The sequence below is a fragment of the Nomascus leucogenys genome, chromosome 1a (assembly GCF_006542625.1).
Source record: "Nomascus leucogenys isolate Asia chromosome 1a, Asia_NLE_v1, whole genome shotgun sequence".
NCBI lineage: Eukaryota > Metazoa > Chordata > Mammalia > Primates > Hylobatidae > Nomascus > Nomascus leucogenys.
The window spans coordinates 23,135,690-23,160,176 of record NC_044381.1 but is presented as its reverse complement, the minus strand read 5'-3'; the positions used below and the strand labels follow the sequence as shown (position 1 = coordinate 23,160,176).

General features: G+C 41.0%; 1 protein-coding gene across 4 annotated transcripts in view; it reads right to left on the bottom strand.

Annotated features, from left to right (window-relative positions):
* Positions 1 to 24,487, bottom strand: part of ECPAS (Ecm29 proteasome adaptor and scaffold) — a 126,479-nt gene that overhangs the window by 95,013 nt on the left and 6,979 nt on the right. For 2 of the 4 annotated variants that reach the window (XM_030822293.1, XM_030822234.1), the window contains exon 2: positions 18,045 to 18,148. The exons of the other annotated variants lie outside the window; for them this stretch is intronic. In XM_030822293.1, coding sequence (XP_030678153.1) covers positions 18,045 to 18,066 — 22 coding nt within the window. In that variant the 5' untranslated portion in view covers positions 18,067 to 18,148. The remainder of the gene's footprint in view (positions 1 to 18,044; positions 18,149 to 24,487) is intronic. 4 annotated transcript variants of the gene reach the window in all.

Below are 24,487 nucleotides of genomic sequence, written 5' to 3'. Positions count from 1 at the left end.
GTCTTGAATTCCTGGCCTCAAGCGATCCTCATACTTTGGCATCCCAAAGTGCTGGGATTACAAGTATATGAGCCACTGCACCCGGCCTAAGTCTTTTGAGTATAAACTTACCATTCCTTCCCTATATGACTTCTGAGTTTCTAGGCATGCTTAGAAAAGTCATTTTCACTGCAAAATATTTTTAAATATTATATTGTGCAGAGAAGAGTTTACACAGACCTAGGACTGCTACCTGTAGGAACACTTGCTTTCAACCGGGCACGGTGGTTCACGCCTGTAATCCCAGCATTTTGGGAGGCTGATGAGGGCGGATCATGAGGTCAGGAGATGGAGACTATCCTGGTGAACACGGTGAAACCCCGTCTCTACTAAAATTTCAAAAAATTAGCTGGGCATGGTGGTAGGTGCCTGTAGTCCCAGCTACTCAGGAGGCTGAGGCAGGAGAACGGCATGAACCCAGGCAGCGGAGCTTGCAGTGAGCGGACATCACACCACTGCACTCCAGTTTGGGTGACAAAGCGAGACTCTGTCTCAAAAAAAAAGAAAGAAGGACGTGCTTTCTAGCTGAGGCTGGCCCGTGGCTGACATCTGGAAACCTGGATTTCAGCAGGGTTCCCACCATTCCCAGAACCGCTAAGAGTGGTTCACTGTGCCTGTCTGTGCAAATAATGTTTATGCTGAACACCAGCTTCCCTTCAGGGAGGAATTTTGGTACATTTTAGGAAGAAGGTACCAACATGACCAGCCCCAAATAAAAACCTGAGGCAATGAGTCTCTGATGACCATCTCCGGTGGATACCACTTCACAGGTGCTGTCACAACTCACTTCTGGAGGAATCGAGCATGTGCTGTGTGACTCCACCAGAAGATTCTTGGAAGCTTGCACTTGGTTTCCTCCAGACTTCACTCACATGACTTTTCCCTTTGGTGACCCTGCTATACTAAATCTTAGCTGGGAGTACAAATATATGCTGAATCCTGTGAGTCCTACTAGACAATCACTGAAGCTAGGGGCGAACTGGGAGTCTCCTGGCAGGTATATTGATCTATGTTTTCTTTCAAGTACACTTATGATTTTGCTTTCTGCATTCAAGTCTTTGATCCATCTGGAATTTTCTTTTGGTATATGGAGGGATGTAGGAAACAAGTCTTTTGTGGGTCTTTAAAATCTTCTTAACTGTTTAATAATACATACAGAAAATCATTCAAAACATAAATGCACGGTTTAATGAATTATTATAAACAATCTTGTGACTACCCCCCAAGTCAAGAAGAAAATTTATTTTGAAGCCTGCATAAAGAAAGATTTGTAGTGGACTGAAAACAGAACTGAAGAAGACTGAAAGATTATATAACATAAAAAAGCACAGTGAGTTTTAAGGACTTGCCCGAGGTCACAGATGTAATTAGCAGCAGAGTAAGAATAAGAATGGAGTCTTCTGACCTTTAGTCTAAAAATCCTTGCCTATACCATACAATTGTCTCCAAGAATGACCCTATTTTCTATCAGGTACACATACTATACATACTATACCTTACACAGGAAGTTTCATTTGAAAGAATATCCAAAGGTTCACTAGAATGTGTCTCATTCAGGCAGTATTTATTACAAAAATGGAAAAACATACAAATTCAAAGGTCAGAAAACAACACTAGAGGGAACTCACTACTATGAATAAGAAGCTAACTCCATACGTGATCAGCTGCAATTCAACCTTTCTCCTCCTCCTTCCTGCTCATCAAAATTCTCTCCTGCTTCAAGGCCCAGCACCCTCCCAGTTTCATAGTCAAGCACTCATTCTCCTATCTAGGTCACTCATTCAAGTATCTACTGAAACTCTACCATGCGCCAGAGCTTGGTGGTCATGGGTAAAAAGAGTGAAGAGGGAAAAGGCATGGATGTTGTCCAGGCTTACCTCACAGGTATATGGTAACTGCATGTAGAAAGAAAATAACAGAAGGCCTGGGACAGACTGTTTGCAAACAACAGCATTTAAATGCAGGAGAAGAAATGTCTGAAAAAGGGAATGGTAGGCAACAGACAAAAATAAAAAGAAAACGTGGGGTCAGAATAATTAAGATTTTCCTAGGAGATAGCAGTCAACCATTTCAAATGATGCAAAAAGATTATGCAAGATAAGAATTGAAAAGAATCCAGTTCATTTAGCAATAGAGTTCACACCTGACCTTGGCTCAGGCAGTTTCAATGAAGTGGTAGAGACAAAAGCAGACTGTACAGGGTAGAGGAATCAGTGGAAGATTAAAAAGGATGTGAGGAATACGGTAAATGACAACTCTTTAGAAACTTTTAGTTATGAAAAGGGAGGGGAACAGTTATTTTTCATTATTTCAATCAAATAAGAGCTCTGAGCACATTTAAATAGCAACAGGAAAAAGCCACTAGAGAAAAAGAAACTGAAAAGGGAAAAAATTATTAGACTGTGACCCTGTGAATATGGGAGAGATTAGGATTCAGCACAAGGTCTGAGGAAATACCTTAGATAGGACAGGAAGGCCATCTCTGCCATTATAACAGGAGGGAAACAGGAAGACTGGTGTTGATAAAATCAATGTTATAAATTTTATGGAAGGGCCTGAAAGAATTCCCTTCTGATGGTATCTATTATTTCTGTAAAATAGAAGGCAAAGTCTTCTTCTAAGATTTGGAGAGCAGAGGGCAAGTCGGCAGTGTGACAATGGTAGGAAAAGGCTTGCCCCAGAGTGAAGAGGAGAAGAAAATTGATTGGTAAAATGAACTACAAATGTGAAGAAAGTGTAAAGGACCCAGTTAAGGTTAGTGAATATAAATTTACAGCAGCATTAATCCACACAAACAAATCAAAAATAAATCTCCTATCCTTTCTTCCCCCTACCCCTATAGCATTTATATCAGTGCCTAATCACTGAAAAATACAAACATATACAGACAAGGTTTTCCAAATCTTCAGTTATAAATGTGATTTAGGAAAATATCCTTTATTTCATATCAACCAACTAAGGAGAATTTCTGCTAAAAGAAGTATCAAGATTTTGTGTGCATATACATACACACATATGAGAAACACACATTAAAAAAGTATAAAATTCCTCCTTTGCATATATTATGGGGACAATTCTAAATGGGCTATTATTTATAAACTACACATTATTAATATAGACTTGTGAAAGCCCAGTGATTCTCTCCGAGAGTCTATGATATAAAGGAGCCAACGGATCTATATTTTCATGTCAGACATATTACTGGTTTTAGTTAGTAAACTAAACCTCTCTAAGGTTATTAACGAACTTGTCTATTAGGAACAGCGTAAGATTGTTTCACAAGAATGTTGTGAAACATTATATAATGTTATACATGGCTATCATATTGTATTAGTGTAACTTTTATATTCTTGTGTAATAAAGAATTTAGGTGACCTCTGTCCATGTTCCTGAGAGGTAAGCACTAAACCTTGGGATTTCCCCAGTAACTGAAGTGCCTTTGTTATTCATGGTGGGACCCTCTAATCACATCTGATAACTTACACTGTAAGTAACTCAGAGTGGGCCCCTAGATTGTTTATGCTAAGAGATAACTCAGGATGGGGGTTGATCAGACTAGAAAGACTAATCATCTTGCAGGTTTCAGCCAGGTGATTAGGGGAGTTGGGCAAGGGGAAGGGTTGGAGAGGGAGAGGAGGGTGTGGGAGTGTTAGAAATTGAGTCACATGGGCAATGATTCAATCAATCAATCACACCTGGTCAATAAAACCCTGGACACCAAAGTTCAGATGAGCTGGTGAGCTTCTGTGATCGGCAGTGCATTGTGTGTATTATCACACATTGCTATACTGGGAAAGTACCCTGACACAACAGAAGCTTTGCATCTGGAACCCTCTCAGGCCTTGCCCTACATGTCTCTCCCTTTGGCTGGTTTTAACTTGTATCCTTTTCTATAAAACTATAACCATAAATACAGGGCTTTCCTGAGTTCTGACTCGTTCTAGCTAATGATTAAACATGAGGGGGTCCATGGAGACCCCCAAATCTGTATCCAACAGGTCAAAAGTGAGGGTGGCTCTGGGATCACAGGAACTTGTAGGTGGCATATGAAGTCGATTCAGTCTAGTGAAGGGCTATGCCCTTAACTGGTTAGTTTGGCAGAGTAATTATATATAAAATATTTTCTACATGTTACATAAATATTATATATAATTATTATCTCTCGGAATACATTATTCCTTTAATTTTACCTTTTTCTTTTTTTTTCCCTTAAGCTCAGTGGCAAGAAGAAATTATTACCTTTTTCTTTTTTGTATTTTTTGTATTAATGAGGTCTATGTTGCCCAGGCTGCTTGTGAACTCGTGGTCTCAAGCGATTCTCCTGCCTCAAACTCCCAAAGTGCTGGAATTACAAGTATGAGCCATCATATCTGGCTAATTTTACCTCCTTTTTAAATAAAGCTGACTACTACTACAAAAATAAGTATTTTAATAAATCAGGAGTCTACGAAATATTTGAGAACACACATTCCACCAGCTGGGAGCAAAACATGAATTATTAGTAGAATCCCACCTACAGTAGGAATCCTACACTAGGTATGTTAATAACCCCATTTACTACCACCAAAGGAAAACTGAGCCAGGCCAGAAAGCTAAAAATCCCATGGGACAATACCTCAGAGACACAAGAGCTCATCATATGGAGGCATAACTTAGTACAAAATCATAATTACATGATTTTAAGTGGCTTTTTTAATTACTTCTAAAGACAGACCACAATGATACAACTTGCAATTATAAATTCTGCTTTAAAAAACTGGTTCATTTTAAATTACCACAAATATGGACTGTATTATTTAAAAACCTCCCCACACGAAAAAATGCCAGGACCTTATTAATTCACTGGTAAATTCTCCTTCATAACTTCTTCCAGAGAAGAGAAAAAGGTGGGGTAAGGGGATGGCAGGGGAACACATCCTTGATGTTAACAGGCCAGAATAACCTTGATACCAAACAAGGGTATCCCCAGAAAGAAAAAGCAAATAAAAGATATTTCTCATGAATATAGAGGCAAATGAGATAATAATATTTAAATCATAATAGATAGAAAAAGTAAAAAAATACGTAAGTCAAATCCAGTGATATATAAAAAGGATAATACATCATACAAAAATTGGATTTATTCCAAAGATGCAAAGTTGGTTTAATATTTAAAATCAGTGTAATCTGCCACATTAACACAATAGAGAATAACAATCATATGATCATCTCAATATACACAGAAAAGGCATTTGATCAAATTCAACATCTCTTCATGCTAAATAGATGGGAACAAACTATTCATGTTGAATAGACAAGGAAGAAAAGAGAACTTCCTTAATCTGATAAGAGATTTTTATAAAAACTTACAGCAAACATTATATCTAAAGGTAAAATACCAAACACTTTTCCTCTGAGTTCAGGAACAAGGTAAAGATGTTCACTATTACCAATTCTATTCAAATTTGTACTGCAAATTTTATTCAGAGCAATAAGACAAAGAAAAATAAAATGCATTAAGATTAGAAAGGAAGAAATAATATTTTCATTATTTAAAGATAATGATTGGTACACAAAAAATCCAAAACAATCTATGGAAAAATTAATAGGATAACAGAATACACAAATCAATTGGTTTCCTATATAATAGTAATAAACCATTAGAAAACAAAATTTGAAAACACCTATTACAATGACATCAAAACACATCAAATAGCTGGGAATTAATCTAGGGAAAAATGTGTAAGACCTCTACACAGAAAACTAAAATACACCGCTAAGAGAAATTAAGGAAAACTTAAAGGATACACCATATTCACAGATTAGAAAATATTAACAAGATGTCAATTCTCCCCAAATTGACCTATAGACAATATAATCCAAGCACAATCCATCAGATATCTTGGGTAACACTAAAAAGCTGATCCTAGAGCCAGGCACAGTGGCTCGAGCCTATAGTGGTTCCAGGCCAGCCTAGGCAACATAGGAAGATACTATCTCAATCAATCAATGAATGAGTGGATGAATAATTTTTAAATGTGTGGATACCACTAGAAGAAAAAAAAAAGTTGATTCTTTCTATAATTTAAAGAAATGCAAAGGACCAAGATTTGCCAAACTATCTTGAAGAGGAAAAACAGCTAGAAGACTTTGGTCAGATTTCGAGGCTAACTACAGTAGGCTGGGCACAGTGGCTCAGCCCTGTAATCCCAGCACTTTGGGAGGGCAAGGCAGGCTGATCACTTGAGCTCAGGAGTTTGAGACCAGCCTGGGCAACATGGTGAAACCCCATCTCTACCAAAAAAAAAAAATTTAGCTGGGTGTGGTGGCATGCACCTGTAGTCCCTGCTACTTGAGAGGCTTAGGTGGGAGAACTGCTTGAGCCCGGGAGGTAGAGGTTGCAGTGAGCCAAGATCATGCCACTGCACTCCAGCCTGGGCAACAGAGCAAGACCTTGTCTCAAAAAAATAAACACATAAAATAAAAACTACAATGATTAAAAGTATACTATGCTAACAAAAAATAAGTAGACCACTTGAACAAAATAGAAAATGCACAAAAGACAAATATGTATATAGTCACCTGGTTTACAACAGAGGTGTCACTGCAATAGAGTAAGTAAATGATGGTCTTTTCAGTAAATGGTGTTAGATCACCATATTCCAATATGGGAGAACAATATTTAATCCGTACCTCACACCATATCTATTAGTCCGTTTTCATGATGCTGATAAAGACATATCCAAGACTAGGGAATTTACAAAAGAAAGAGGTTTAATGGAGAACTACAGTTCCATGTGGATAGGGAAGCCTTTCAATCATGGCAGAAGGCAAGAAGGAGCAAGTCACATTTTAACGTGGATGGCAGCAGGCAAAGAGACAGCTTGTACAGGCAAACTCTCGTTTTTAAAACCATCGGATCTCCTAAGACCCTCCTAAGACCCATCAGATCTCACTATCATGAGAACAGCACGGGAAAGACTCACCCCCATGATTCAATCATCTCCCACCGCATCCCTCCCATTGCATGTGGGAATTATGGGAGCTACAAGACGAGATTTGGATGGGGACACAGAGCCAGACCATATCATCATACATAAAAGAAAATCAATTCCAGATGGATCATAAATCTAAATGTCAAAGGTAAAACAATAAAGTTTCTAGAGAAATAAAGAATATTCTCATTACCTCAAGATAGGAAAAGGTATCTTAAAACAAGAAGCTAGATGGTAAGGGAATCTGAAAAATATGATTAGCAGAATCTGTCCCAAAGAGTAGTTTATAAATGTGGAGCTGGAAATAACCATCACTGAAAGAAACTTTCATAATCTGACAAAAAGCATCTATGTAAAATCTACAGCAAATATATCTCATACAAAATCAGAAACAAGATGTACACTATTATCACTTCTAAGCAAATTGAACTGGAACTGCTAGAAAATGCAATATGGAAGTAGGAGATACTAAAAACTGTTATTATTCACAGATTACATGATATTTATGGGATAGGGTACGTAAAATAAGAAAGTTACTCATGTTGCATACAAGATCAGAGTACAGAAGTCAACTGAGATAAATGAGAACAAAGTATCAATGTAGTTTTTAAAAACATAATTAACAATGGCAATAAAAACTACAAGTTATCTGGAAATAAATCTAATGAAACATATCATAGTCCTTTACAGAGAAAATTATAATCCTAACTATAATTCATAAGATCTAAATTAATGGAGAAGCACAACATTCATGGATTTTTTTTTTTTTTTTTTTGAGAAAGGAGTTTCACTCTGTCCCCCAGGCTGGAGGGCAGTAGTGCGATCTCGGCTCACCGCAACCTCCGCCTCCCAGGTTCAAGCGATTCTCCTGCCTCAGCCTCCCAAATAGCTGGGATTACAGGCATGCACCATCACACCTGGCTAATTTTGTATTTTTTGTAGAGATGCAGTTTCACCATGTTAGCCTGGTCTCAAACTCCTGACCTCAGGTGATCCACCCACCTCGACCTCCCAAAGTGCTGAGATTACAGGCATGAGCCACCACACCCAACTACATTCATGGATTTCCATGTCAGGATAGGTTAGTGATAATAACCCCCAAATCTCCATGGCTTAAAAACAACCAACATTAGTTTCTCACTTAGACTCGATCATAGATGAGGAGGAGGGCTCTGCTCACTGCAGTCAGCTGATAGAGCTGACACCATCTCAAACACCGCTAGTTGGTGCCATATCCTCAATCCTTCCGGCTCAGTTCAACCCTTCTGTGGTGAAACTTCTATGGTGAATCACATGTCCCTCACTCTGTCCCCAGCACTAAATTCTATTTTGTGCCCAAAAGAGAGAACTAGAAATATCTGGTAAACAGCACTAATGCTCACAAATAAACTCAATATTGCAAAGATGGGAAGCCCCCAACAGTCAAACATTCTCTACAGAAAACAGAGTGCTTTCTGAAAGCTGAAAAAAATTATAAAATTCTTTTGGAATATGAACGGAACAGAGTATGTAACAACAAAGAGCCAAGAATAACTGTCAATTTTCCATAAAAGTGAGGTAGGAGTGGCTCAATCAGATTTCAAGACTTATAAAGCTATGACAATTAAGACTGAGTGTGGCAGAAGCACCGGTCAGCAAATAGACAAATCAATACATTAAAACAGAGAACACAGAAAGAGAACTGGGAATACATGAAAACTTGAGATTGACAAAAATGCCATTAAGAATCAGAGAAGAAAACAACGGACTACACATCAGAAAAAAAAGACTCAAATCTAACAGTACCAAATGTTGGCAAAGATGGGAAACAAACCAAAGACTCTGGTCCACTACTGATGGGGTACATATTGATACAATCTCTGAAGAGCAATTCTGCAGTAAAGACATCTCAAGCAAAGTTGAAGAGGAACATACCCTACCACCTAGCAATTCTGCCATTCAAGAAGCCCATCTACAAACTGTTTATCACCAGTCAGCAAAGAGATAAGGAACACTTTTTATTGTAAAAGTGCTGCTAGAATAAGAAGTGTTAAATAAATTAACAGTGATAGTTGATTTACATTTTGATGCAAGTTCCTTATTTGCAAGAAATAATTCCCTAATGCTCAGACATTTTATATAACACTGTCCTAGAAAAAAATGCTCCCAGGCGCCAAGTGTGGTGGCTCACACCTTTAATCCCAGCACTTTAGGAAGCTGAGGTAGTCAGATCACTTGAGCTCAGGAGGTCAAGACCAGCCTGGGCAACATGGCAAAACTCCATCTCTACCAAAAAACAAAACAAAACAAAACAAAAAATTAGCCAGATATGGTGGTATGCACCTGTAGTCCCAGCTACTCAGTACTCGGGAGGCTGAGGTGGGAGAATCCCTTAAGCCTGCAATGAGTTGTGATCGTGTCCCTGCACTCCAGCCTGGGCAACTGCGCAAGATCCTGTCTCAAAAGAAAAAAAAAAACTCTTCCAGGAAGAGTCAAGCACAAGGACACATGTTTGAAAGTGTTCACAGCCCAGGATTAGTAAAAGTAAAAATATAAAAACAATCTAAATATCAGTCAACAGGAGAAGGAATAAATTATGCAGAGTCACACAACAATGGAAATAAACAAGGATTACATGTCACATGAGCCAACAAGACCATATCTGGAAAACCTAAGATCAAAGAAAGTAAGTTGCAGAACGGTATGTACAGTTTAGTCCCATTTATGGAAAGTTTTTAAACGCAATATATATTGAGTATGATATATACATCACAGTAATGACAATCTCTGAATGAGAACGGAGAGGGAAGGAGGGGAGGAGGAAAGAGAGGAAAAAGGAAAGAAAAGAAAAATGATATGATAAGGAGAAACACAGGGGGTTTGAATTTCATCTGCAATGTTTATTTCTTTAAAAAAATAAAATAAAGCCAGGTGTGGTGGCTCACACTTGTAATCCCAGCACTTTGGGAGGCTAAAGCGAGTGGATCACCTGAGGTCGGGAGTTTGAGAGTGGATCACCTGAGGTCGGGAGTTTGAGACTAGCCTGACCAAAATGGAGAAACCCCGTCTCTACTAAAAATACAAGGAGGCTGAGGCAGGAGAATAGCTTAAACCCAGGAAGTGAAGGTTGCAGTGAGTCGAAATCACCCCATTGCACTCCAGCCTGGGCAACTAGAGCAAAACTCTGTCTCAAAATGAATTAATTAATTAATTAATTAATTAAAATAAAAGACCTGAAGCTAATAGCAAAAAATGTAAAAATTTTACAAAGATGAGTCAGACATACATAAATGTTAAGTAAGATTACTCTCCAAGACGGGCACGGTGGCTCACGCCTGTAATCCCAGCACTTTGGGAGGCCGAGGTGGGTGAATCACTCGAGGTCAGGAGTTTGAGACCAGGCTGGCCAACATGGTGAAACCCCATCTCTACTTAAAATAAAAAAATTAGCCGGGCATGGTGGCAGGCACCTGTAATCTGAGCTACTCGGGAGGTTGAGGCAGGAGAATTGCTTGAACCCGGGAGAAGGAGGTTGCAGTGAGCCAAGATCGCGCCACTGCACTGCAGCCTGGGCGACAAGAGCAAAAAAACTCCATCTCAACATTACTCTCCATACTTTCCTTCATAGTTGAAATAATTCATTATTTTTAAAAGAATATATATATTCCATGATAATTTTATTTTATAATTATATAAAAAGCAAAAGAAAATACATCAGTAATTTTTCTTCTTAATACTTTTCAAATATTTTTCAGTGAAAATACATTTTTTGATTAGAAAAAAACAGCATACAGGCCAGCATATGCAGTGGCTCACTCCTGTAATCCCAGCACTCTGGGAAGCTAAGGCAGAAGAATCACTGGAGCCCAGGAGTTTGAGACCAGCCTAGGCAACACAGCAAGACCCCCGTCTCTACGAAAAATTGAAAAACGAGCCAGGCAAGGTGGTGCGTGCCTGTAGTCCCAGCTACACAGGGGGCTGAGGTGGGAAAATCGCTTCAGCTCAGGAGACTGACGCTGCAGTGAGCTAGATCATGCCTCTGCACTCCAGCCCGGGTAACAGAGCAAGACCTGTCCCCCCCCCCCAAAAAAAAAAAAAAAGTATACAGAGCAAATATTTTTCAAAAATCCATGTTTTAAAGACAAGAAAAAAATTTTTTTAGTCACAGAACTTTAAAGCTTGAAAGGAACCTTAAAGCATATGAAAGAACAAAAAGGCAGGGCACAGTGGCTCACACCTGTAATCCCAACATTTTGGGAGGCTGAGGTTAAGTGATCACGAGGTCAGGAGTTCGAGACCAGCCAGGCCAACATGGTGAAACCCATCTCTACTAAAAATACAAAAATTAGCTGGGCGTGATGGTGTGCGTCTGTAATCCCAGCTACTCAGGAGGCTGAAGCAGGAGAATTGCTTGAACCCGGGAGGTAGAGGTTGCAGTGAGCCACGATTGCGCCATTGCACTCCAGCCTGGGTGACAGAGCGAGACTCCGTCTCAAAAAATAAAAAAAAAAAAGAACAAAAAGAGCATTTGATTTCAAAGGAAAAGTATCAAAACCCTGAGAATCTTAAAATTCCAAAACAAAACAAAAATCCAGTTTAGCTCATGTTAACTATGACATTCACGTAGGAGGAAAAAAAATCTACTAACAATATAAATAATATATATATATATGTATGTTTTTATTTTGGAGACACAGTTCTGCTGTTGCCCAAGCTGGGGTGCAGTGGTGCAGTTACAGCTCACTGCAGTCTCAAGCTATTCTCCCACCTCAGCCTCGGAAGTAGCTAGAATCACAGACATATGCCACTGCACCCAGCTAGTTGTTTTATTTTTTGTAGAGATGAGGTCATCCTGTTTTGCCCAAGCAATCCTCCCACTTCAGCCTCCCAAAGTGCTGGGATTACAGGCGTAAGCCACCACACCCAGCTCATTTATTTTCCTTTAAATAATTCAAATGTATATTATTCGCCTATCTTTAGTTTCTCTATCTAAAGACGAAGAAGGAATTCTCCCTCCTCCCACCTGCATAAAAAGAAAATGACCAGTAAAGGTTTAAGGACTTCAGTGTTGCCCACCTTTAGCTACTGATATTTCTGAAAACATTAAATCATTCCTGAGAAATAAAACTGTCCACACAAATCGCATATTCTTCAGATCTCTCTCAAAAATACAACTTTAACTTCTAAATTAGGGAGGAAAAGCTATTTTCTTACAGGACTAGAAAAGGCAATAAACCTACAATTACTTATTTTTCCCTCACATCATTATTAATGGAAAAAGCATGTTAAAAAAGAAAAAAAGAGAAGAGAAAAAAGAAGAAAAGAGATGAGAAAAAAGAAAAGAGAAAAAAGAACAGAAGAGGAAATCAGTTTCCTTTCAGGACAACCTGAACATCAAAATATTCCTTTAAAATTATGCAAAAAAAGCATACTATCAAAAGAAATAGAGAAAGGATTCTATTTAAGGTAATGTTATCCCTGTTTGAATTTCAGAGGACTCTTTCTGGTTTGTTTAATTATGTGTCATTACCAACTTACTTTATGAGCACGAATTACTTGTGTGAATTAGAATGAGTAGTTATTTCTGAGTGACAGGTTTCAGGTTTTTTAAGGTTGCTTAAATTTTCTACAAAGAATTTTTTTTTCTGAATATGAAAGTAAATTTTAAAATACAAATCAGGTTAGAGGTCTTAAGTAGAAACTGAAAGTGAAGAGAAAGCTGAAAATACCTAAGACCACTGCTAACACTACACGATATTTTTTAAAAGATCTATCAAGTTACTATGGAAATATACTACACTATAATAGACTATTTCACAAAGAAATATTCTCTTTAATGGTATTTACTTTCTTCTGATTCACAGATACAAGTATATAAAAATACATCATAGTCACAAAGCAGTTTCACATGGCCTTCTGAGCCTCAGAAAAATGTTGTGAGGTGCACTTATAGATGCATTTATAGACTCATCACCTAACTGACCTGCCAAAGGTCACCATGTGAATGATACACAGATTCAGAAGCTGAACCCAGGCCAGGCTTGGTGGCTCACGCCTGTAATCCCAGCACTTTGGGAGGCCAAGGACCTGAGGTCAGGAGTTCGAGACCAGCCTGACCAATATGATGAAACCCCATCTCTACTAAAAATATAAAAATTACCCAGGCATGGTGGCATGTGACTGTAGTCCCAGCTACTAGGAAGGATGAGACAGGAGAATTGCTTGAACCCAGGAGGCAGAGGTTGCAGTGAGCCGAGATCGCACCACTGTACTCCAGCCTGGGCATCAGAATGAGACTCAGTCTCAAAAAACGAAAGAAACCAACAAACAAACAAAAAACAAATAAGCTGAACCCAGAGAGGCCTTTACCCTCCAAGCACACACTGGAACACAGTACCTGCCTGTAAAGAACTTCTAGTAAGGCAAGTAGTATTAGCTCCAATTTACAGTTGAGGAAACAGAGCCTTGAAAACATTCTGTTGACCAAGATTACAAAGCTACTAAGTGACAGGGCTGATTCAAACCCTAGACAGTCCAGTGCTCCTTCTAGCATGCCAAATTACAACATGGTTTAAGCAAGAAAGTAGGTGGAGAAGATACTAAATCTTACTAAACAACTATATACGACGTGACTCCAAACCAGCAGAGGTGCAGCAGTTACTGCAGAGAGAAGGAAAGGAAGAGAACAGGAAAAGATGAATAGGAAGAGGTGAACCAGTAAAAGGGCAGAAAATCAAGCACTCTTAAGACAACGCCTTTTCCTAGGACATACCAATTCTGGGAAAAGAGAGTGAGTGAGTGAGTGAGTGTGAAAGAAAGAGAGAGGAGAGTGTGTGTGTGTGTGAGTGTGTGTGTGAGTGTGTGTGTGTGTGTGTGTGTGTTTCATGTCCAAGCTGAAACATTTTCAGAAATGGGAGCCCAGAAACTAAGAAAAGAATAAGAAACTAAAGTATAGGGAATTCACAAAAATTGGAAATATCACGCTGGAAGGTAGGGAAGAGAATGGACTCCGACAGTACAATTAGGAGTTTGAGGCTAAAACTATGGAAAAGTAAGGAAGCCCTAGCTGGCATCTAGATTTTGTGTGTAATACTAATATTTTCTGGTAGATCAATCCTGTGAATTATAAATCTAACCAGATACTAACTGGAAGTTAAAGTCTGCTTCATCTATTTGAAATATCATCTCAATTCCCCAAAAGCCACTCTAATACTTGGCAAAACCCAAATGAGGCCAGCAGGATGCTTCTTTAAGAATTAATTAGCTGAGCATGACGGCAGCCCCCATAATCCCAGCTATTTGGGAGGCTGAGGCAGGAGAATCACTTGAACCCAGGAGGCAGAGGTTACAGTAAGCCAAAATTGTGCCACTGCACTCCACCCTGGGCAACAGAGCGAGACTCTGTCTCCAAAAAAAACAAAGCATCCGGGTGCAGTGGCTCACACCTGTAATCCCAGCACTTTGGAGGCCAAGGCAGGTGAATCACGAGGTCAGGAGTTTGAGACCAGCCTGGCCAACACGGTGAAACCCTGTCTATACAAAAAATACAAAAAATTAGCTGGGCGTGGTCGCGGGCACCTGTAATCCCAGCTACTTGGGAGGCTGAGGCAGGAGAATCATTTGAACCCAGGAGGTGGAGCAGTGAGCCGAGATCGAGCCTCTGTACTCTAGCCCAGGCGACAGTACAAGACTCCGTCCCACCAGGCGCGGTGGCTCACGCCTGTAATTCCAGCACTTTGGGAGGCCGAGGTGGGTAGATCACGAGATCAGGAGATCGAGACCATCCTGGTTAACTCAGTGAAACCCCATCTCTACTAAAAATACAAAAATTAGCCAGGCATGATGGCGGGCGCCTGTAGTCCTAGCTACTCAGGAGGCTGAGGCAGAAGAATGGCATGAACCCGGGAGGTGGAGCTTGCAGTGAGCCGAGATCGTGCCACTGCACTCCAACCTGAGGGACAGAGCGAGACTCCGTCTCAAAAAAAAAAAAAAAGACTCCATCTCAAAAAAAAGAATGGCTAGAAATGTGATCTCTACTCCCGTTTTTAAAGAGTTACCCCCATCCCCAGCCTTTTTTAAGGAACTCAACAGATGCAAATGTACTTAAAAGGAGAATGTCAGGCAGTCTAGCAGTAAACATAAATATAATTTGGGAGTGGGGAGAAGATCCATTACCAGAAAGAGGCAATCCATCATGGTTCCTGCAGAAGCTGCCTCTCTCCAGCCAGGGCCCAAGAGATGGCAATGAGTACCTTCACAGGCAACAAAGTCCTGAGCACGAGGTCCCTGCTGATGGAGTCCTTTGCTAGTAACCCTGCCCCCCAGAATTAAGGCAATCAGACAGATTATCTTTCTGTTCCCTAGTCCACCAGTCTGTCCCCCCAGGGCCCAGGCAGATACCCTAATCTGGAAACCCCTGCATCCGGATCCACTACAGGCTAGGCTCTTTAAACAGGGAAGAGGAAAAGAGTCTTTCTTTCCCTGGCCTTCTTTTTTTTTTTTTTTAGATGAAGTCTCGCTCTGTCACCCAGGCTGGAGTGCAGTGGCGCAATCTCTGCTCACCACAACCTCCGCGTCCCGGGTTCAAGCGACTCTCCTGCCTCAGCCTCCCGAGTAGCGGGGACTATAGGCACGTGCCACGACACCCAGCTAACTTTTTGTATTTTTAGTAGAGATGGGGTTTCACTGTGTTACCCACGATGGTCTCAAACTCCTGACCTCGTGATCCGCCCGCCTCGGCCTCCCAAAGTGCTGGGATTACAGGTGTGGGCCACTGTGCTTGGCCTTTTGCATATGATTCCAGGCTACTTCAAACTCCCTGCCAATCCAGCATAGCCCATAACAAGGCTACCCCTCCCTGCTCATACTGCTTACCACCCCGCACCCCCTTCCCCACAACCCCATCATGTCCTCTCCTCCTGCCACACACACACACACAGAGGAAGGGGAGGAAACCATAAGAGTAGCTTGGCAAGATTGGGCCAGGTGACAAGACAGAAGCCCTAGATTTAATGAGTAAGTGCCAGACTCCCAACACTGAGGTCCACAAGGCCCTTTCCCCCAGAGACAGCAGCTGGCAGAGATACTCATTTAGAAATCGGTTTTAGGAGGTGACAAGCAGGAAAGATTACTTCAGCTTGTGAAAGCTAGCTTAGAGGAAATAATATATACTATGCAGGAGTTCAGACTGCATAAAAGTCTAATGTACAATCATTAAGATCCACCCAAAGCAGCTAATTACCTAGAAGAACAATGCTCATCTGGGTGTGTAAACCCTAGAATGTTCTTTATTTAAATCACTATTTAAATCCTAGCAGTCGTAGTTTCACTTTTGCCTTCAGTATATTATAATGACATTAACACATCAATCACAAGCCCAAAAGCTCTAGGAGTTAAAGAATCTAGGAGGGAATAAACAATGTCCTCACTGCTCTTCTAAACAATTCTTCCCATCTCCCAATTTCTCTAAACGCCCAAGGAATAAACATATGTGAAAATAGCAAAAACAGGACAAAATTCATTTTAAAGTTGAATTCCGGTTTTAAAATTATCCCATCCCTCAAAATTTCACCTAAATGAATAAGATATTTTATATCATCAGCAGCAATATATATACCAAAATATAGTAGAATGCATAGGAGGGGTGGGGAGAAGGGGTCCAACAGTTAAATTAGAAGATAGCAACAAAAGGCACTTTTGGATTGAAGCTACAAAATCCCAGGAACTCACTGGATATTGAGTCCATGATATCAGAGAATTACAATCTGAATTTACAGAGTTTCAATCAAAAGACCATCTGATATCACCCAAGAGTGAAAATGACACTATACTCTTATTCTGCCTTAGAATGAAGTAGAATTAAATGGCTCTTCTCAAAATCACAATGCATGACAAAATGGCAGAATTAGGAACATCCAATTACCATGATGATGCCTCCTTCATACCTCTTTTCACAAATAGAACAACTGGCTGGGCACGGTGGCTCACACCTAAAATCACAACACTTTGGGAGGCCCAGGCAGGAGTATAGCTTGAGCTCAGGAGTTCCAGATCAGCCTAGGTAACACACAGAGACTCTGTCTCTACCAAAAAAAAAAAAAAATTAGCCAGGCATGGTGGCACACAACTATGATCCCAGCTACTTGGGAGGCTGAGGTGGGAGGATCCACTTGAGCCCAGGAGGTCAAGGCTGCAGTGAGCCATGATCATGCCACTGCACTCTAGCCTGGGCAACAAAGGAAGACCCTGTGTCAAAAAATAAAAATACAACAAAACATAGTCCCAGCTATTAGAGAGGCTGAGGTGGGAGGATCGCCTGAGCCCAGGAGATCAAGGTGGCAGTTAGCCATGATTGTGCCACTGTAGTCCAGCCTGGGTGACACAGCGAGACCCTGTCTCAAAAAAAAATTAAAAATTAAAAAAAAAAAAAACCACCATGATGGCATTCCTCGAGCATGTAAAATGATTTTTTGTGATTGTGGCACACAAAGTTGTTTGTAAACGATCACCCATAATCTTTTCCTTGTACACAGTGCTAAATAACATCTCCAAGAGAGGCCGAGGTAAGTGGATCACTTGAGCCCACGAGTTCGAGACCAGCCTTCATGGCAAAACCCCATGTCTACTAAAAATATAAAAATTAGCCAGGCATAATGGCATGCGCCTGCAGTCCCAGCTACTCAGTGGGGCTGAGACAGGAGGATCACTTGAGCCTTGGAAGATCAAGGCTACAATAAGCCATGACTGTCCCACTGCACTCCTGCCTGGAGAACAGAGTGAGACACTGTCTCCAAAAAAAAAAAAAAAAGACTTCAAGTTTTATCTTTTTCTTCTTTTTGCAAATTCTTTTTATGTTTAGCATCACAGAGAATAGAGGCTTCAGGCATTTGTAAATTAACATGAACTTCACCAATTTTCTCAGGGTAGCTAGAAAAGGAAAAAAAAAAAAAACATGAAGATCTTGGGGGGAAATTGCTACCTGATAACCTATGCATTTTTAAATGCTGCTACAAAAAAAAAATGCACACATCCTAAGGAACTAAATCTACTAACCTCTACAATCAATGTGATACATGGTTTATCCAATCTTGACAAAAATCCTCGGGATCACCAATGGTATGTTCATCCACTCGTACATATGCAATTGTATAAAGAATCTATTATTTAGAACACCAAAAAAATACAATTAACAGATGTATATGCATAGCTACAATTTTAAGAAAAAAATAAGCACTTTTCATTTCTTGTTAGATCTTTGATGCCCTGCTTTGCAAATTCAGTATGAGGAAAAAAAATTATAATGACTACCAAATTTGAGAAAGAATAAGGCATATGTTCACAAACCAAATTTACTGAAAACATGCTAATACTTCAAAAAATACACTGATAATCATTCGCTGAAGACTTAAAATCTCTAATACCAATGCAACATATTTTATCATATATGTATATGTGTGTATATATCATAAATATATAAACTGTTACATTAGTTAGAAGTGTTTCAATTATACAATAGTTTTATAAGAAGTGTTACTAAACATGTATACATGTTTTTAGCACATTACATATGAGAACATAAATGGCTGACAGACACAACCCTGGCCACCGCTGACCTCTCTTAGCACTCTTTATCTCCTTTCTCTGATTATTTTCCTCTCGCTCTTAAATACGTATATGCGTGGCTCCCAGTCAGCTGCCTTTGAACAATATGCCCATTTCCACAGCTCTACCATAGGAATCATTCCCACACTATCTCCCTAGCTTCAGAACCAAGGTTCCCACACACCCGCAATCCATGTGCCAAGATGTGTTATCTCTTCCCATTCTTAAAACAATCCTGGCCAGGCACAGTGGCTCACACCTGTAATCCCAGCACTTTGGGAGGCCGAGGAGGGCAGATTGCTTGAGTACAGGAATTCGAGACCAGCCTGGGCAACATGGCCAAACCCTGTCTCTACAAAAAATACAAAAATTAGCCAGGGATGGTGATGCCCGCCTGCAGTCCCAGCTTACTCAGGAGGCTGAGGTCAGAAGACAGATTGAGACCGGGAAATTGCGGCTGCAGTGAGCCGAAATCACACCACTGCACTTCAGCCTGGGTGACAGAGAGAGACCCTGTCTCAATAAAAAAGAAAAGAAAAGAAAAAAATCTTGTAAGTTTTATTATCTCATTTTACAGATGAGAAAACCAAGGCCTACAAGTTAGGTCCCTTGTTCAAGAACACATTAAGAAGTATCAGAATCAGGATTCAAAACTGTCTCTGATTCCAATTCCAGAGGTTTTAGCCACTACTCAAAACAGTCTCCCTAAACAACATGGGGCCTCAGTAATTCAACCCATTCATTCAACAGATAATCTTTCTGCTGAACACAGACTACCTATCTGTTGAATCTGTTCTCTCTGTCCTTCACTTTCCTAAATCTGTCTAGAGGCTACATCTCTTTTACTCCTCCACCTTCTAGTCTCAGGTCAGATTTAGATTCATCTCTAACTTCTCCCTTCTTTAATAACCCTCATCTCGTCAGCCAACAATTTCTCCCTATTTTAGGGATTTTAGATTATATTAACTCCTTGCCAAATCTACTTCCACTGTCCCAACTCAGACCCTAAGTTTCTTTTTACTTGGCCACTGTGATACCCTCCTAATTAGTCTTGCTGCTCTTGGTCTCCGGATCCTTGCAATCAGTGTTACGCCAATGCCACCTGTTACCCTTACAAAACAGATCTACTCATGTTACGCTCCTGCTTAAAAGCTTTGATGGTTCTCTACTGTCTACAGAACAAAGTCCAAACTAGTTCTGTTGGCATTCCTACAACATGCTAGTCCCAACCTATCTCCACAGCATCATTTGCTATTACACCCCACACCAAAAATAATAATAATTTATAAGAGCTTAAGTGTTCACACAGTACATTTTCACATACATTAATCCTAACAATACTATGAGTGATTCTTGTCATTCCAATTTTATGAGGAAGAAACTGAGTCTTGCAAAGGTAAGGTAATTTGTCCAAGATCTCAAATCATAAAGGCAGCATGGGCCAAGTCTCAAACCACACAGCTGATCCCCTTTCCCAGCACTTCACGCAGCCGTAACACCCCCATTCCCATCATAACAGACTTACTCAGCTTTTTTTGTTTTGCATAATATTTCCCTATCTCCATGCCTCAGCTCAAGCTATTTTTCCTTTAGCCTCAAATACCATTCTCATTTCTTGAGGTTTCCAAAGAACTGTGTTAGGCAGTTTACTTACTGTGCTTTGTGTAAGTTATTTATATTTGCACATAAATCTGTCTCTGCACTGAATTATAAGCCCTCTGAGGACAGCACCATACATTATTTACTCAATTTTAAAAGTCTGCTTATTGAATTGAAAAAAATACGTGGCCAAAACAAGCCATATAAGATGGGAAGCATCAACGCCAGGCCTGAAACGAGAGCTCAGCAACAGGGATCAAACCATCTGAGAACACTGGCAGTGACTTCAATTTTAACATCTATCTTCTGAACAAGGTCAATGCTCCTGTGCCAACTATTCTCACTGACACTGGCCTTTATTACATATTATAGTTTACTGAAAGCATAATTCAAAACAGAATGTGGTAGGCTGGGTGCGGTGGCTCAAGCCAATAATCCCAGCACTTTGGGAGGCCGAGGCAGGCAGATCACTTGAGGTCAGGAGTTCAAGACCAGCCTGGCCAACACTGTGAAACCCCATCTGAACTAAAAATACAAAAATTAGCCAGTTGTGATGGCGCACGCCTTGTAGTCCCAGCTACTCAGGAGGCTGAGACAGGAGAATCACTTGAACCTGGGAGGCAGAGGTTGCAATGAGCCAAGATCGTGCCACTGTACTCCAGCCTGGGTGACAGAGTGAGACTCTTGTTTCAAAAAAAAACAACCCAGAATGCAGTAAAAGTAAAAAAATCAGAATGGAAATTAATAAAAAATAGAAATATCCGTGGCCGTTTTCCATCTTCACTTTCCTATTTGGTTAAGTAACTAAAATTTAAATGATACAGGCTTGCCTTGGCCTTTCTACAAAGATCAGCTTGGAAGCCTGTATTCTGGTCATTTAAGCAATTGGCTCTTAGGGGCTATTTCAGTATGGCCACAGAATCATGTTCAACACACAGCTTCCCACATCTCATCCTCTAAAAGAGCTACCAGGATTCCCACCACTAGCAGAGGCTCTCTCAGAAGACACTTGACATGCTGATTATCTGGCCAACTTTTGCAACTGAAGTTTCCCATGGCTATGTCAAATGGTCAAATTGAATAGTGCATCCTTTAAGATTATAGGCTGTTGCTCCTTCATGAGTTGCCTTTATCCCAACGAAGATCAGATTCTAAGGATGCCTTATAATTATAAAGCCCAGAATACGAAACCACTGAACAGCTGACCAGGTGAAAAGTCTCAAATGCTTCCTTCCCTGTCGGAAATCTCTCAACCCACTGCTGAAATATTAACTATAATGTCAACTTTTCCATAAAGTGGCAGAAGATAATATTAGCAGAAAAACTAGCCACATGTCTTGCACTGAATTTCATTTCATTTGCAATAGTTATAATCACTCTAAGCATAAGGAAAGAAAGCTACAGGCTCTGACCTTAACTAATTTACAAACTAGATTTCAGAACTGCCTTTAACAGTCAAAACTAATGGTTTTCTTTTTTGGCAACTTACCCAAAAATCTACTATGTTCTGTTCAATAACATCAGAATTTTTTTTTTTTTTTTGAGATGAAGTTTCACTCTTGTTGCCCAGGCTGGAGTGCAATGATGCAATCTCAGCTCACCACAACCTCCGCCTCCCAGGTTTAAGTGGGAGTCTCACTCTGTCACCCACGCTGGAGTGCAGTGGCACAACCTTGACTCACTGCAATCTCTGCCTCCCAGGTTCAAGTGATTCTCCTGCCTCAGCCTCCCGAGTAGCTGGAACTACAGGCGTGTGCCACCACCACAAGCTAACTTTTGTATTTTTAGTAGAGACAGGGTTTCACAATGTTGGCCAGGCTAGTCTTCAACTCCTGACCTCAAACCTCAGGAACTCCAAACCTCAGCTTCCCAAGTAGCTGGGATTACAGGCATGCGCCACCACGTCTGCCTAATTTTGTATTTTTAATAGAGACGGGGTTTCTCCATGTTGGTCAGGCTGGTCTCGAACTCCCAACATCAGGTGATCCACCTGCCTCAGCCTCCCAAAGTGCTGGGATTACAAGCGTGAGCCACCGTGCCTGGTCTTTTTTTTTTTTTTTTTTTTTTTGAGACAGAGTCTAGCTCTGTCACCCAGGCTACAGTGCAGTGGTGCGTTCTCAGCTCATTGCATCCTCTAGTTCCCAGGTTCAAGCAATTCTCCTGCCTCAGCCTCCCAAGAAGCTGGGACTACAGGTGCACGTCACAACACCCAGCTAATTTTTTTGTATTTTTAGTAGAGACGGGGGTTTCACCATGTTGGCCAGGCTGGTCTTGAACTCCTGCTCTTAAGTTATCCCCCAGCCTCGGCCTCCCAAAGTGCTGGGATTACAGGTGTGAGGCACCGCTCAGGCCCCGATTGCCACATTTTATACACTACAGAAGGTTCTTTCTGGATACTAGTTAGACACGAAAAAAAAAAGCCATCTTGATCTTGTTATGAACTATATATTCTCCCATGCAGGAATAACACAGTAATAGCAGGGCAGAATTAATACAAATTTTGGAATCAGACAATCTAAGTTCCAGTCCTAACTGTCTATTGAGGGTAGCTCTACCTCTGAGACAGTACCAGTACCAAACTCACAGGGTTGTTTTGAGGATTCAATTAGTTGATGCATGCAAAACAATTAGAACACACGGTAAACACACAATGAATAAACAGCTTTACTATTCTTCTATTATAATCACTGACTTAAACATGAGGTTAGTGAAAGGATAACAAATGCTAACAAGTCTCAACCCAAAATTAACCTATTTTTGGCAACTTTTTTTTTTTTTTTTTGAAACAAGGTCTCGCTTTGTCACCCAGGCTAGAGTGCAGTGGTGTGATCTCAGCTCACTGCAGTCTTGACTTCCTGGGCGCAAGCCATCCTCCCCACTCAGCCTCCCAAGTAACTGGGACTACAGGTGTATGCCATCACACCCAGCTAATTTTTATATTTTTTGTAGAAACAGGGTTTCACCATGTTGCCCAGGCTGGTCTCGAACTCCTGGACTCAAGTGATCTGCCCGCCTCGACCTCCCAAAGTGCTGGGATTACAAACTTGAGTCACCGCACCCAGCCTTCTGGCAACTTTCATGCTCAATGGTATTACTCAAAAAAAAATAAATAAATAGGCCATAGGCCGGGCACAGTGGCTCACACCTGTAATCCCAACACTTTGGGAGGCAGAGGCCGGTGGATCACGAGGTCAGGAGTTCGAGATCAGCCTGGCCAACATGGTGAAACCCTGTCTCTACTAAAAATACAAAAATAAGTCAGGCGCGGTGTCACGCGCTTCTAATCCCAGCTACTCAGGAGGCTGAGGCAGGAGAATCGCTTGAACCCAAAAGGCAGAGGTTGCAGTGATCTGAGATTGCACCACGGCACTCCAGCCTGGGCAACAGTGTGAGACTCCATCTCAAAAACAAAATAATAAACAAATAAATAAATAAAAGAGAACCCTAACAGTCAATTTTGCTTCTCCTACAAAGTGTGGTAGCAGATATAACTGAAAGTTGCAGATTTCATTTAAATTGATATGACATAAATTACTACTACTTCAAGTGCAAGGGGGAAAATGTTCATTTGAAATCTATAGAAATGAAGTTTTACCAGCTACGCATCTCAAAATAACAGACCTGGGAATTACAGATGATACTACTTTAGTATTATCCATATCATACAGTCACATTTTGGTCCTTACTTATCTGTTTACACATATTCTTCCTCTTCCTCAATAGTATTGTAATTCCTTTGGTGGGCTTTGGTGTCTCTTTTGTACCCAACAGCAGTGATAAACAACAGTCAAATGGTTGGATTAAGGTAACATCTAGCTGAGAATCTGGCAATGCATCTGATTTGAACTGTTCATCATACACACTCCATGGTGCAAAGAGGTAAGATGGCCTCAAGGATGGCTGTGAGTGCATGCTAGAGGCTGAGGACACCGGTGAGAGGTGACAGCGTGCTGGCAGTCCTCACAGCCCTTCCTCGCTCTCGGCGCCTCCTCTGCCTGGGCTCCCACTTTGGCGGCACTTGAGGAGCCCTTCAGCCCACCGCTGCACTGTGGGAGCCCCTTTCTGGGCTGGCCAAGGCGGCAGCCGGCTCCCTCAGCTTGCAGGGAGGTGTGGAGGGAGAGGCACGAGCGGGAACGGAGCTGCGCGCGGCGCTTGCGGGCCGGCTGGAGTTCCAGGTGGGCGTGGGCTTGGCGGGCCCCCCCACTCAGAGCAGCCGGCCGGCCCTGCCAGCCCCGGGCAGTGAGGGGCTTAGCACCCAGGCCAGCGGCTGCGGAGGGTGTACTGGGTCCCCCAGC